The 16,093-nt window shown below is 41.4% G+C and overlaps 1 protein-coding gene across 1 annotated transcript; it reads right to left on the bottom strand.

Annotated features, from left to right (window-relative positions):
• Window positions 1-12,268: 12,268 nt before the first annotated feature.
• LOC107308353 (vitelline membrane outer layer protein 1) lies at window positions 12,269-15,879 on the bottom strand. Its single transcript, XM_015852209.3, has 3 exons — window positions 15,680-15,879; window positions 14,532-14,626; window positions 12,269-13,842 (listed from the first exon to the last, which is right to left on the bottom strand). The coding sequence occupies exons 1-3, from the start codon at window positions 15,848-15,850 to the stop codon at window positions 13,557-13,559; spliced, it is 552 nt and encodes a 183-aa protein (XP_015707695.2). The 5' UTR covers window positions 15,851-15,879; the 3' UTR covers window positions 12,269-13,556.
• Between the last annotated feature and the right edge of the window lie 214 nt (window positions 15,880-16,093).

The following is a 16,093-nucleotide window of genomic DNA, read 5'->3' as shown; positions in this document are numbered from 1 at the left end:
TCCTTCCTGGTTATGATGCCTGCATATCTCTCTCTGTCCTGTCCCTGGTCTTGCTTTGTGTGAGAAATTCCTTTTACTACTTTTGCTCTAGGATGACCTTGTTTTCTGCAGTTGTAACATTTTTGGCCCATATGTAAGGCTGCTGCATATGCATCTGCTAACACTGACCTAGAGTGCTCAGTTGATCCGACTGCATAACAAGCTTCAATCTATCAATTATAGTAGCATTTTGATGGAAGCCTAACAAAATCTGTTTACAATCAACATTAGCATTCTCAACTGCTAATTTCATTAAAAAAGGCATCTTTTCTTCATCATCAGATATCTGTTTATTCAAAGCATCTCTGAGCCTATTGATAAACTGCATATATTCTTCATTTAACTTGCTTAAAGGACTGCATTTTCTTTCCCTCTTCAGGCAAAGATAACAATGCCTTAAGAGCAAAACGTGCTGAAGTACACAGCGCATCTACTGGAAGTTGTGCCTGTTCCCATGTGTCACTAAACAGGGATGCTCCTAGCAATTGACCCACCCCTATATGGCATAGTGGGTCTCCTTCAGATCTGCCTAGGTTACACAACACCTCAGCAGTGCACGAGTGCTCCCACTGATCTCTCCATAACAATCTTTGCACCAGTGTTTGTTACTAACAGTCCTACTAACTGTTCACAATCCTAAGGGGTCAATATCATAGCCCAAAAGATATTATCCAGCAAGGCCTGTGTGAAAGGACTGGAAAGACCATGACCTGTAACTGCTTTCCTTACTTCTCTACTTCTCAAACTGAGAAGAGCTCTGTTTGTGAAGAAGGCACCACTACAGGGAAATTGGGACTCTGGGGCAAGGGTAATGAGAGTGCAGCAGACTTTGACTCCTCTTGCTCGCCTTTACTTGGTGACTGCTCATCTAATACTTTTTCTGCAGCAGATGCAACCTTTCACTTGGCATGTAAGGTAACAAAGCTCTGGTATAAAATGTGCCATGTAGGTCCTACTTCTACTGCTTGCCAGTCCCCTTTGCCTATGGCCATCCATATTGCGTCCCCAGCCCACTGCCATGCTTTAGGATCAAATGAAGTAGCAGTGGTAGTTGGAAAGCCATTTGCTTTGCACCACGCCAGTAGTACCATGGTTGCATTATGCTTAACCCCTCTCTTAGAAAGGATATACAGGAGCCTGATGGTTGCCTGTTCTTTGACAGATGTTCTCTTCCCAGTCCTGCTCTCAGCACTGCTCACTGCTCCTCTTGGTCTTGGTCCCAGGTTAGTTCTGCTGTCCTGCTCCTGCTGAGGTCTCCCGCTGCGTCGCTGTGCTGGTCCCTGTTTCACATCAGGGTCACCATTTGTCAGGAGTAAAAGAACAGTCTCTGTTATCACTTTCATAAAGTGTCAGAGTCTGTTCTTTTTCTCCCCACAGGCAGACAAATCCAGTTAATGGCCCAGCATGGCTGGCACTGCTGCCATCCCCTGCCCTGCACTGTAATGGCAGCTCTGCCCTTTGGAGCAGCCCCAGGCATGCACCCATCACTCAGCAACAGCCAAACCACCAGTGTATTATTAACGCTTGGTTGACTGAAAGCAGGGCAAGGGGAGGGCACTGCTGTGCAGCACTGACTCAAGTGATGGCAAAAAATTGTATGCATTTTGATACATTGGCTACATACAGTCCTCTGAACAGCAGACAGTATGCAGCTACGTTTTCTGGTTTGATAAAGAAGTCTGAAAATAGGCTGGGCTCTTGGCAGAACGAGCTGTCTCCTATTAACTTTTCTGATGTCATGTATTGAGCTCAGCTCCTTCATCAGCACCTTACCTCTATACCTCAGCATCTTGACAGGAGAATGACCCCTGCAGAGAAATGTAGATCACCCTGTGGGTATCCCAGATAGACTCTGGGAGACTTTGGTGTGTCTGAGCAGATCAGTACCAACAGCTGGTTTCCCTGGAGCTCCCTAACAACAAAGTACCTTAAGTTGCAATTTAAATGAGATCATTTAAAATAAAAATGTTTTGGAAAACAACTCTGAACTTGTAGCTAAGCATGGTGACACAATACAATGGCTCATCTCATAGATGCTTCTCCATCTGGTTTGACTTCAGACAGTGTCTGTGTCCCTCCTCAAGTCTCATTAAATCCCTAGATGGTTTCTACCATTCTTCAAAACATCAGCTCTCACTGTGGCCAAAGAAAGGCGTCTGTAATGAGGACTGCTTGCCTTTCTCCTCATCTCATCATCAGGGATGGCTATGTCCAGTGCCAAACCATTCTCAGCTCCTCACTGTGAACTAGACCATCACTTTTGCAGCTGAACCACCATGCACAGTAAATATTGGCTGTCTGGAGGGTTGTGACCAAGCTCTCACTTCCCATCAATGCTGACTGGCAGCCCAGAATGAGCTACTCAGAAGATTTCTCTGTGTCTGAATGAAATACAACATTTCAGCAACAAGCTGGAAGAACTGCTTTTTTGCTTTTAAACAACAAGGGAGGTTTATGTTATTACTGAATCTCAGATGATGTTGCTGCAACAGGAGCAGAAGACAAGGAGTAGATGTATTTATCTTGGCAAGAAAGTACTCATGTCTGAATGATGATAATATACACAGAAAAAAACATGCATTGTCTCAGAAGCACAGAAGTAATGCTCCTGCTCAAAACTGTAAGTACAGTAAGCTCCCATACTGAGTACCATTAAAAGAGGCAGCTCCACTAAGGAGAGTGACATACAGGACTTACAGCTGAACTGGAAACCAAGCCAGGAGGCAGCATCTGCAATCTGAACTCAAGGAGCAGAGACTGAAATCAGTGTGACAACAGAGGGGCTGCGGCAGAAATGACTTCCCTGGGATATCAGAAGTCAAAGTATTTGACCAGAAGTCAAAGGATGAATTCCCTGAGTGAAAGTGGATAACAACAGGGATGACAATTTATAGCATAGAAATGGTTAGTAGATCAGGAACATGGTCCATGCACAGAGATAATGACTCATCCCAAATTCTTACCATGGTAAATGCCACAAGGATTCCCTAGCTTGTTTCATTTGACTGTGCCCCCATGTCAGTAGTTTCAGGACCCACTTGCACCAAATTCACCCACCACCGCACAGTGATGTGAGGAATAACATCCGTCCCCTAGTTCAAGGCAGAAGGATTAAAAATTCACTTAGATGAATGCAGCTTCTACACAAAAGCAGCATCTTCCCACCTCCTCTTCATTTTGTATTTCCCTTGTTTATGACCATAGCATGCACAGACTTGATTCCTGCCCTTGCCAAACAATGCGCTGCTCCCACATCACACTCTCAGAACGCCCTGATCCCTGAAGCATGGGCTTCTTCACCCCCCACCACCACTCCTACTCACTGGTCACCACTGGCTCTGAATGTGGCCTCTGGTCTATCTACACCAAAGAAACATTTGACTGATGCAATCATTAAGTAGATCTCAGTATGCTGGACATGACTGGAAAGGTTCACCATACCTGGGGGCTTGGGGGAATTGTAGCTAGCTTTGTTGTTGGTTTTAAATCTCCTGAAACACGTTCAAGAAGACGAAAGTTTAGTGAGGAGCTTTACTATGCACTCGGCTCAAGGTGGAAAATTCCCACAAATCAAGTACAAATCTTCATGCTCACTTCTATTTATAGTCAAAAGTTTTCAATATACACCTACTTAATACATAAGTCACATATCTCTATTACATATTCATAATATTATGCAAGTACAAGGTTACATAAACATATTTGCGTCTTCTGCGCTTGCATGGGGGTCTTTCGTGGTCTTCAGAGCTCATTTTGGGAGGTGTCCCACTGCTCACTTTATCCATATTTGGGCACAGGTTTTCTAAGGACACTTTTAGTCTCTTCTGGTTGGATTCTGTCTTGGACTTGTACCCAAATCTTGATTATATCTGTTCTTATTGTTCTTATTTGTGAAAGTCTTGAAGGCATAAAGAGGGACATCGTCTGGAACATAAAGTGGAACTTTAACCTTGAGCAAATACCTCAACCAGACAGAAATGTCAAATGATTAGTTTTGAGACATCAGCTTCAGCAAAGAAATGCTCCTAAATTTCTAACAACTCATTGTTGATGAACGGCATCTCAGTATTGGCACAATATCTCTGCTTGGTGGGAGGGTCTTTCCTGAATGAAACACAGACAGGGTATGAATGGACTTTGAAAACGGTGCACAAAAATCTCACCTTATTTCCCTCTAATCAAGCCTTGCAGGATGGGGACTTTTCCTTGCAGGAGCTTCCCATGAGCAACCAAATGGGAGAGTGAAGGAACAACACAGTCTCTGTGAGCATACTGCCTGGTCTGAGTGCACTTTCTCAGTAGGATGAGATTTGCCTGAGTGAGGAGAGTTGATGTATGCATAACACTTCCTGGTGTTATATATTTTCAGACCATTTCTGAAAATTCTTTTTCAATATGAACACTGCATTTGAAACAGTCATTTGATAGACTAGTTGCTGAATATGCAGGGATTTGATAAAAAATGTACAGAAGTACAAGGACAGCAGAAAAGCTTCATGACAAATGGCTCTGGATCTCAAAGTTCAGACAAGCGGCCTTGTTAAGTCAGCTTCCAAATGCATACATTTTTGTTAATGCATCTAGCAAGAATAACTCAGCAAGTTTTTCTCTCAGAATAAATTCAGATTTCTGTAGGTGAAATCACTAGTTTTGGGGCTCAAGTGGTGACAAGAAATTGTATTAAAAGTTTTCTGTTACCTGATCGATATCAGTTTTCTGAACTTTCCTCAATTTGCTATTGTTATAAAGTGGGAATTAGAAACAGTGAGTAGGGAGGAAAATGTTGGAAATGCTATTTAAAGGATATCTTCCCATACTTGATAACAGAGATCACAAAACAACTAGGGGAGCACAAGGATAGTAAAGCCTTGAGTATTCTTGATTTTCTTTCTGCTGGCTGCTCAGCTGGCACGGAACAAGTGCACCTCAGCACTGAAACAATGAGCACGCAGGCTGGAAGAAGACCAAGAATAGAATTATGTTCTCTATGATTTTCATGTTATCTGTCTGCTAAAAAGAAAAAAAGAAAAGAAAAATAGAAAGGAAAAAAAAATAAAAAAGAAAGGTAGCATCGAGCAAGGGAGGATCTAACAGTCAGAGTCTAATTTCAACTTTATAGTTTGTCTCTCTTTCAGATGAAAGCATTAAAATACAAACTACTGAATAGTTACTGCAGATCAGCCCCATCTCTTTCACAGAAGGAAATCAATAAACATCTTCAACCAAATCTAATGGAAGTTGGTGGAGTCCTAAGAAAATTGGGTTGAAATTAACAGACTGAATGTCAGGGAAATCTTTCTGCCTGACAAATCCACCATTTTACAGAATGCCAACCTTGTTACATGATGAGAGGCTCAAGAGATAAGGGGACCGTCTAAACTGTAGTCATGATGAATATATAAAATACACTACTAACAACAATGAAGTCATTGGAAAGAGATCATCACCATAGGCATTGTTTCTATTCTCATTTATTTTGCATTTGCCAACATGCTTTGAGATCTTTTCCATCTATAACTTAAATAATTATGTACGATTTCACAAGAATTTTATAAATCTGATCTTGCAGGGAAATGGTACATCAGATAATGTCTGAATGCTGCGAGGCAATTCTGTAATGTGGGATTTAAACTTATTTTGCCCCCATGCGAAACTTCACTAGGTGATAACTGTGGCATTCTTTGTGTCAGCATAAAAAATGATTTGACTACTCACTGTACATTTTCCAGGTCTACAAAAGCCTTTGGGATTATACTGGAGGAAAGATTTAGTTATGTTTCTATGGAAACCGTAACTGTTATATAAAAGCTTGTTTAACAAGGAAGAGTGTGATAGTGTATCTCATTCAAGGTGAGCCACCTCCAAGATACCTCACTGATAAACTTCCAGCTGGGTCGGAAAGCCCAGCAGGACACCAGTGGGTTTCTCACACCTCTAACAGCAGTGAGAGGCAGCAGTACTGCTGGATAACTGCTTAGCATGTGGCATAGGCGTTAGAATCTCACATGGGAAGGACCAATCATCCTGCTAGACTTGAAAATAAATTTCTCAGTAGGTAGATGATGTAGTAATGATTATTAAGTTCATGTCTTTCTCACTTACCCCCTATTTTATCCACACACAACTATACTGACTCTGGTGTGACCCCGAGGACAAACATGGTTATGTCTTTTCGTAAAGCACTGAAGTGCTCCCAGCTGTTTGTTTGCAAACACCTAGAGACAGAAGTGGTATTTTCTTCACTTAGTTGCTACATTTTCTCATACGATAGTCTCTGAAATTAAGAAGGGCTTTGTCCCTCTGACAGTGCTCAGCACCCAATGAGCACATAGCGCCCAATGATCACATAGCAATAGCTGTTGCAATGAAACACAAACACCAGAGCTGAATTTATTTTCATGTTTTCTCCTCAGAAACGTGTTCAAATCAACTTTTAGAATATATTTCATTTTTCCCACTGATAGCACTGCCAGCTATGTTGTGGATTTCATTGCAACATACTAGAGATAATGAAGCTGGCCGTAGTTGTTAATCAAGATGGTGCCAAAAGCTGAGAAGGAAATCTGTTTGTTTTTTAGTTAATTCTGGTTATCTCACCAGAAAAAGTTCACTGATCCCACAAAAAAAATAAAAATAAAAATCACCAGAGTGGACTGAAGGATTGAAATACATTCTGTACACATCATTAGATTGGGGGGTTAATCTATTAACTTCCTACTTAGGAAAAAAGAATATTTTTGGATAGCATGGAGACACCTTGTCCTTTGGGCTGTCAGTGACCAAAAAGAATTTTACAAAGCCATTGATGTGCATTTTTGTCAATGTACTTCTAACTGACTCACAAACGAATACAGAATGTGCTCCTTTTGAGAAGTAAGTGTTGCATCAGCAGAAACACCATGGCGGCATCCTAGACCTACTCAGGTCCTCTCATCCTGCCAAGACTTGTGCACTTCTCATGCTGTCCTGTTCCCTCTTAAAATGTTGTCATTTCCTACAGACTGAGTTAAGTTCTTGCAAATACTCTTACAGCATCACAGAAACTTCCATAGTTTTCACTCACAGATGCTAAGGAGACCATTTGTGCCTATCGTGATGGCTGAAGTTCATTAAGAAATGCTTTACTACACTGAAGAAAGTCTTTACTACACTGAAGCTACTGAATGAGTTTTAATTGGTCAAGACAGAAGACTTGTTACTCTGCTGGGAAGGCCCAATTGTTAGAGCAGGCAAATGTCATCCAAGTAGTGTGTCACACTATCCTTCATAACCTACTAAGCTACACAGATCTGATCTATATTGTAAGGTGCTGTGATGTCTACAAACCGTTTCTCTGCAGGAAACACACACCAAAACAGAAAGTCTCTAGAAAGGTTCAACTTTATCCACTAAGGAGAAAAATGGTTTTTTACACCTGGAGTTGCCACTTTGCTGCTAATTCTGTTCCTGAGATGCCTTCCCTGGGACCTCTTGTTCATCAGTCTCCACAGATTTCACTGGGCCAGAGTGGTGCCCTGCATTCTCCTTTTTCTGTCAGGACAACAGTTTCTACTTCATTTCCCCAGTCTGTGGACTGCTTGGGCTAAGTTTAATTTCTGCAGAGATGGAAACTAAGCAGGCAGTTCCAAACCATGCAAGAACATCTCAATCACAGTCATAGTATTTGAGCACAGTGCCACAGATATGCAGTCCTGAATCACAAGGGCATACCCAAAGGCTCAGTCCTGTGGGGGAAGATGAAAGCCAGAATTCAACCCTTCATGAATCCCATCATCTACAAAGCCCTGATGTTTTTCTCTTCAGAGGCAACAGATTAGCATCTGTGCTGCTCACTTTCTGTAGCAACATTTCCACATATTTACACCCTGAAAAATCCAAAACAGATGTTTTCAATTGGTTCCTCACTGATAATCATTTCAGTTAATTAGGGTTGGCTTTAAGGGCTAGTAAAGGTAACTATGACAGATTGAGTGTGAGCTGCATAGTGCGTATCTCTACTGTGTATAGCATCTACAATTATATGTAGCTAAATCATCCTCAGTTGTTTTCTCTACATCTTGCAAAAACCAGTAACTCGATGTTCAGGACATTTTTATGATTGAGGGATTGTTTATCTCATACAGAAGGAATGATACATCATAGGCAGTATAGCCTATGAGCCATGAGCCATGTACCATAGCCATGAGCACAAGGTTTCTAAGGTCGAATTAGAAGCCATTTCAAATCTTGGTTTAAATCAACACAGCTTAAAGCCACTGGTCCTGTTGTCATCTCACAGGAACTAGCTGGTAACATATTCCTGGATCTTAGATGTGTTGGTGCAAAAGTAATGCAGTTGTGGCTGCTCAGTTTTCAGGGATTTACATTTTCAGCAATATCAGTTCCAGTGTATTTTGCTGATGCTTTTGGGATCTTATTTCAGTTGAAAGCATTAAATTCCTGTACCCTTAGGGGACAGGACATCTTGAACTAGTGCAGTAAATAGCAGAGACCTCTTTGCTAGAGCTTCTAAATTGCTGTCCCATTCCATCTTTTTTTTTTTTAGCTAATAGATGTTACACAATTGGACCATCAGAGGAGGCCTTAATGAAAGCATTCCATCAGTATTCAGATGACAAAAACACACCCATTTGATTTTTGAAGTTGCTGATAATTACAAGAGAAAGTACATGAAGAGGAGGTGGTGCTCTGTTTTCCAAACATTTCTTGGAACAGCTCTTGTTTGGAGAGTATATTCACACACCAACATGATTCTGTATTACATCAGGTATAATAGGGAAGCATGAAAGGTCAGTTTAGCTGATGGTGTGAATAATTCTTTCCCTAGCACAACCTCAAAATTCAACTGAATCATTCTTTTGCATAGAAGAAGCAGATGTTCAGTGTCTTCCAGTTTGGCCTACCCTCCTGAGAAGAAATATCAAATCTGAAGTTCAAATTGGTTTGGTTACTTACACGTACACATAAAGAAAATGGACACCAGTTCTTGAACAAATCGCTCAGAAGAAAAGTAATTATTTCTTTCAGGTACTTCAGCACTAATGACCATTCCAAGAATTAGCTTTCTTAGAAACCAACACTACCAGGGGAACAGAGAAACTACCTTGCCTGTTTCCCCAGAAATAAACTGATAATTTGGGAATGTGACTGTATGGAAAGCTTAGATTCACAAAGCATGTCTTTTCAGGGCTTCAATTTACTCCCATGTTGACAAAAAAGCCTTTGAAATGTCATGATTTTGCATCTGCTGGTGATGTTGATCACACAGTTCCGTGATGTAGATTACATGACTATGATGGAAGGGCACTAGTAGTTGCCTCTCTAAGTCTTCTGTGAGGTTCAGGAACTTCCACTGTCTTATCAAAAGGACTCCCCAGACTCAGGAAGAAAATGTAGGCAGCAGTTTAGAATAGTTTAGTCAGGAGAGACCTTCAAAGATCTTCAAGTTCAACTTCCTGACCACTTCATTGCTAACCAAAAGCCCAAGCATGTCACTGATGACATAATCCCAATGTCTCTTGAATGAATACTGATAGGCTTGCAGCATCAACCACCTCTCTAGTTGTTCTGGTTTCAGATGGGACAGAGTTTACTTTTCTTTTGTAGTTTCTGGTATGATGCTTTGGTGTATAGAGAAAAACTGTGTAGATAACGTACTGATATTTTAGTTGTTTTTGAGCAGCGCTGTGTGGACCCAAGGACCTCTCAGTTTCCAGCTTCTCATGCAGACCTGTCAGCAAGGGAGCTAAGGGCAGGGGTACATGGAGATGGGTGGGGACAGAACCAGGACAGCAGACCCTAATTGTCCAAAAGGATATTCCATGCTATGTGATACCATGTGAGAAAACAAACTGAGGGGAGTTGGCCGGGCGGGCAGCCACTGCTGGGCATCAGTCAGCAGGTGGTGAGCAATTGCTTTGTGAATCATTTGTTTTGTAACTATGCATATATATATGTGTGTGTGTGTGTGTGTGTGTATAGTAACTATACATACATACATATAGTAACTATACATACATACATATATATATATATGCACTCTTTACTATTATTTCTCTCCTCATTTTCTTTCTTAGTAAATAGTTTTTTGTCTTGACTTGTGAGTTCTAGTTTTTTTTTTTCCTGATTCCTCCATTCCACTGGCAGCAGGGGTAGTGGTGCTGCACCCTCCCAGTAAAGAAATGTTTCCTAACATGCAGCCTGAACTCCCCGTGGCACAGTTTTATGCTGTTCCCTTGTGTTTTATTATTGGTTGAGTCAACTTTTATGTTATGACAACACATTTGTAACTGGTTTTATTCTTATGTCCTCGTATTGTACCTCACTAACTGCACTGGGTAGTCAGTTTGCAAGCTGAAATATACTCTATCCCATAAGGAAATTGAAAGCAAACAACTAGAAGCAAATTAAAGCATGTCCACTTGTGGTATTTGAAAACACTGTCGTTTTGGAAACCATATTTGTGTGTCTTTTAAAAAAAGGGACGAGTCAATCCCAAACTGCTACTAACAGTGATAGCATCACAGTCTAGTTCTCACTGAGTTTAGTTCAGCTTGCTAGGTTGCAACTTTGCTGTTATGTTTTTGGTTTTTTGTTGGTTTTATCTTGGGGTGGGTTTTTTTGCTTTTGTTTTTGATTTTTTTTGTTGTTGTTGTTTTTTGATTTTGTTTGGGGTTTTTTTTTGCTAAGTAGTAGAGCTGAAAGATTTGAATGTTTATGAAAAGCTAAATTTCTTATAAATATTGAGTTTTTCAGCAAATCCCAAATGGAGACTGAAGTTACAAAATATTTCCTTGAAGCTGTGAATCCTTTATATTTCAAATGTTGACTGGGCTGGTTTTGCAAAATGAGCATTCATCCGAAAAAAGAATTGTGTGCTTAAAATGCCTGCAGTCAAGTGCAGCACAGAAAGAAGTTGAAGGATCACTGGATAAATACTGAATTATTAAAAAAAAAATCTTAAGAAGTTCAGAAATAAATCACATCCTCAGATTAAATAAATCAGAGCTATACAAGTTTTAACCAGAAGTTCAGACCTGGAAAGTTTGTTTTTCACTTTCTCCTTTTATTTTTCATTTCCTTTTCCTATTTCTTTCTTTTCCCCTTCTCTTTTTCTTTTTCCTTTTTCATTTGGGATGCCTTTTTGTTTGTCTTGTAATTAAACAAAATGCATGAATGGTTCCTTCTTGCATCACTGAGGCTTTGAGAACTACTTCAATTGAAATAACTTTGAATTATGTCAGTGGATATGCACTTATTTTTTCCAGCTGTGCCTCAGGAAGAAGAAGATGAGACTCTACACCTTGTACTGTATTGACAGAGCCAAGAGAAATGTGTTATTCTCTGCTAGCTGCTGCAGATTCGATCAAGCCTGAGTTCTGTATGGCTGACTTCTCCATTTATCATCATCCGTCACTTGGAAAATTCCCGTGTTGTCAAAAATGGGAACTAGGCAGCAAAATGACATAAAACATTGTGAAAAATTGCTGTATGCTCCAAAGGCCAGCACTGGAAAACATTACAAAACACCCAACCTCCAATGAACATGCTGTGATGGGTGTTGTTTCCACCAATAAAATTCTTACCCTCACTTCTCTGAGCCAGATAAACTTTATTGCATCAGGCATTAGATGTGGAGCGCTGCAACCAGAAACAGTACAGAAATAAACCAGTGGGCTACTCCACAGTAATCCCCTGATTTTTTATCAAAACTCTTTTAAAAATAGTAAATATTAAGCTTGATCTGCTTTTTAGCCTGTTTTTACATTGCTCTTAAATGAAAATGTGGTTATTGCTGTAGTATTTTTTGTGCAGGTGATAAGAAGAAAATTTATTATGGAGGAAGAGTTAAAACAGTGATGTTTGTTGTGTATGTGATAAGCACAGGAAGTGAACTGCAAGAAGGAGCTTCCATCTATCAGCTCCATGGTGCTCCACATGGCTGTGTCCTCGGACAACACAGCCCAGCTCATCACCCGGAGCAGAGCAGCACCAAGCCCCTGCCTTGTCCAAAGTGCAAAAAGATCCATTGCTTTGTAGGAAGAGTAACAGGTACACTTCCTAAAAGATGCTCAGAGAGACAATAAGTCTTCTTGAACTCTTATCAGAGAAGTCTAATGGCACAGACATAGGGCTTGATAACAAACTCCAGGCACAATTTTTCCCAAAACCAAGAGTACAAGGCTCTAACATCAAACTTATCCAGCAAATCTGAACATAAAAAAATGGATGAATGATGATGGATGATTTTTATTGTGGATTCTCCCTAATCCTGTTTGGAGCATGAAGCCTGAGGGAAACAAACAAAAAAAAACCAAGGCCCACAATATTGAGTTTAGCATTAACTTCTAGGTGAACAAGCAGAGCACAATCCAAAACAGAAGCAAGAGCAGTTTAGTGAGCTACAACTCAGGCACATGGCATTTAAGTGAATGCACAGTGTAAGTACACTTTCTAGCCATGTTCCCTAAGGCAGGATCTCTGCTATGACCCAAAGGACTACTAAAAAAATATGCATACAACTCTTGACAAAATTAAACTGCAAAAACAGCTCACAGAAACCAAACAAAGAGATGTACCACACCAGATGGTGTCATGCAGAAGCTGTACAACTGTGAAGAGTTGGCTGCAGGAGGCAACTACTGCTCAGGGTATGGCTGGGCATAAGTTGGTAGATGATGAGAATTGCACTGTGCATCTCTTACTTCATCACATATATGTGGACATGATTTAGCAGAGGGTTGTTTGAGTTTGGGTAGTATGTTTAGGTTGTGGCTGGACTTGATCTTTAAATTCTTTTCCAACTTGAGCAATTCTATGATTCTATGATTCTATGATTTTATGATTCTATGATTCTATGTATATTATCATTACCATTATTTTTTTCTCTACTTTTTCTGTATTAGTACAGTTCTCACCTCCACCCATGAATTCTACTTTGCGGGTTTTTTTCTCATTCTTGACCCCATCCCATTGGGTGTGGGGAGTGAGTAAATAGCTGCATGGAGCTAAGCTGCCTTCTGGGTTAAAGCACAACTCCAAAGTAATGTCCTTTCTTCCTTTTGGTCATGTCAAGAGGTCAAATGCTGTTTCAAATAAAGGAACAAACAGGCAAAGAAAACTTGAAAGAAACTCACCAGTCAGAGCAAAAGGAGGTGAGAAGTCTATTCTGCAGTTGTAGGTAATTGTCAGAGACTGGACCTTGTCACAGTGACATACTATCTGTTACATAATGTGATGTATTAAATGCAATACCGTTGGGTAACTGAGAGGTTATGATAAAGCAATGGAGACTGTGAGAAGTATCATCATTTAAGGCATCATCTAAGTATCTCGTAAGACGGCATGGAAAGACACAAGCAGAAGCTAAGCCACAAGAAATCAAAGGTGCAAGGAGTTAATCCGCAAGAAGTTAAGTCACTAAAATGGGCCTCTCTCCTCCATTTCATTTCTGTTTGGACTTGTTCTTCCTTTGTCTTTCCTTTTTGCTGTTTCGGTGATGAGGATGGAGCAAGTGCTCATTTGCAGCAGAAGAACCTCACATTGTTGAGCGCTGTATCATCCCGAAGTCCCTGTGGTGGCTCTACCTTTGTCTGGAGACCACATATTTTGCATCTTTTGCTCCATGGGCCAAATCTTCCCCATGATAGTCCATCACCTACTAGAACAGCTTCACCTGAGCATCTGAACTGGATGTTGTTGGCTGCTGTGTCATCACCTCCTCCTTGAGACTTCTCCATTCTCAGTGAAAAGGAGATCAAGTAGCCTGTAGGGCAAACCAAGAAGCTGGTCCAGGTACCCCACCTGACAAAAAAAGCAGACAGGAATTTCTGGGCTCTGCAGGGCATTGGCTGTACCCTTTCTCCTTTCCACACTGCCCTCAAGTTTAAGGGCTCCTTGCTCTCAGCAGTGACTATCACAATGTCCTGATGCACACTGTGACTTTCTTTGAATGTACTTTTCTCTTCATTAGTATCTTATCAGAAAAAAATAACAGAAAATTCCAGATAGCAACAGTTCTGCTAGAAACTCTATGGAACACATGTTTTATGATAAATCCCTGACCTGGATCACAAGTACACATAAGACAGCAGTGAGAGCACGCACACTGCTATCCCAAGGAGCACCATTCACTTTAGCAGGGCCAGGACTTCAAAGTTTCTGAATATGTGGTTAAAAATCCCCTTCTCCTCATTTGTCCCATATGTTGCAGATATCCAAGAGGAGCTGTAGCCCTGGAAACATAATTTAGGTGTTCACAGTGCTCTGCAGAAATTTCGAGAGCAAACAGAAAATGGTGATGTAAAGTACCCCTGTGTAACTGCCCTAAAAACGGATGAAAGCAAAAACTCAACCACTTGCATTATTTTACTTTCTATTCCAGCTCTGAAAAAACACAGTAAGTCAAAGAAGAGAGCCCTATAAATGGTGATGCTTAGGGATATTTTGTGAGCTGGCATGTGACAAATGAGGGAGGAACCAGTGTTACTTACTTCCCCACCAAGGACTCAATGACTGAGCCATCAGGGCAGCTCAGCCGTATGCCATTCAGAGCTGTGTCATCTCTGCCAAACTGGGAGGGCTCAACCTGCAGCAGAAAGCACATGGACAGAGGTAAAAGAAAGATGGAGAAGGCCCAGGAGAAGTCCCCAAAGTGCGTGTTGTAAAAAATCCTAATTCCTATCAGAACTGAAAATAATACCTTGAAAAGCATGTAGGAAAAGATGCCTGTCACACTAGGAAACAGTAAAATAGCTACATAACACAAGCAACATGCTCTCCTTTGGGCTCTTTTTCAACTCCTTCTGGTTTGACAAGTAGGGCAGAGACTCAGTGCCAGGGGGACACAATGGAGAAGGCTGCCACCTTCCCTGAACCCTGATCTTGGCATAAATGTGGCTTCCTCCAGCAAATCCAGCCACGGGCAGACCATGAATATGCCTGCACACCCCTGCCCAGTCTGACAAGAAAACAACCCTGGCAGTAGCCCTGTTTTTACTATTTCTAATATGAGGCCTCTTGTTCTGAAAACAAATTAATTAACTGATAGATAACCATCTTTTTAGTTTGCTGGTGTAATTCTGGTGGCTACATTTTCTCAAAGGCTCAGAACTTGATATGCGGTATGCTACAGTCACAGAATCACACAGATCACAGAATCACAGAATTACCCGGGTTGGAAGGGACCTCAAGGATCATGTAGTTCCAACCCCCCTGCCTAGCAGGGCCACCAAACATACACATTTACTAGATCAGGTTGCCCAGGGCCCTGTCCAACCTGGTCTTGAACACCTCCAAGGACGGGGCATCCACAACCTCACTGGGCAGCCTGTTCCAGGACCTAACCACCCTTCTAGTAAAGAACTTTCCCCTAACATCCAACCTAAATCTTCCCTCCTTCAACTTAAAACCATTTCCCCTAGTCCTGCTATTATCAGCCCTTTCGAAGAGTTTACTCCCCTCCTGGGAGTAAGTTCCCTTCAGGTATTGAAAGGCTGCAATGAGGAGTCAGGAGGACAAACACTTCAGAAATCCCTCAGAGTCTGTGGAAGACCCTCCAGGAAACAGAAAGCTGGGGATCAGGGCACAGAAACAGGAGAATATTAGCAAAAAGAATAAAGCAAAACAGGGAGAATATTACCTTCAGTGCAAATCCATTGGCGTAGCCACTGCGGCAAAACTGCCGAATGCCCCACTTTCCCCAGTGGCCTCCATTGGGCACAGTGATGACAGAAGTGTATTCACGTGTCCCTGCATCCACAGTGTAGAAAAAGAAGAGCAGGATGAGTGCTGCTGGTGTGAGCACCTTCATCTCTTCCACTCCGCATCTGAAGGAGACCTGGTGTACAGACAGGGGAACTTATACCCTGTCTAGTCCGCTTGGGTTTCCCCATCAATTTGTCAACAGTCACTGTGGGAACAATAGCTCCTACCCAGGCAGCGACACAGCACTTGCTGACCTGTTTCTTGTGCCAGTGAGGAGCTCTCTTGGAAGAACAGTTTGAAAACCAACATGCAGTAAATGCTGGGGCAGTAGATGTGCCTGCAATCACTG

Source organism: Coturnix japonica, chromosome 1 (assembly GCF_054131305.1).
Source record: "Coturnix japonica strain WE chromosome 1, WE-NBRP24, whole genome shotgun sequence".
Classification (NCBI taxonomy): Eukaryota; Metazoa; Chordata; class Aves; order Galliformes; family Phasianidae; genus Coturnix; species Coturnix japonica.
The sequence above is the reverse complement of the archived record's forward strand: the minus strand, read 5'-3'. Positions and strand labels throughout refer to the sequence as shown.

What these genes read in the sequence shown, in the direction of transcription:
- LOC107308353 (XM_015852209.3), bottom strand. Translation starts at nt 15,850, where the DNA reads ATGAAGGTGCTCACACCAGCAGCACTCATCCTGCTCTTCTTTTTCTAC. An exon ending in CCAATGGATTTGCACTGAAG is followed by an intron (nt 14,627 to 15,679) that starts GTAATATTCTCC and finishes TTTCTGCTGCAG; the next exon opens with GTTGAGCCCTCCCAGTTTGG. An exon ending in ATTGAGTCCTTGGTGGGGAA is followed by an intron (nt 13,843 to 14,531) that starts GTAAGTAACACT and finishes TTTTTTTGTCAG; the next exon opens with GTGGGGTACCTGGACCAGCT.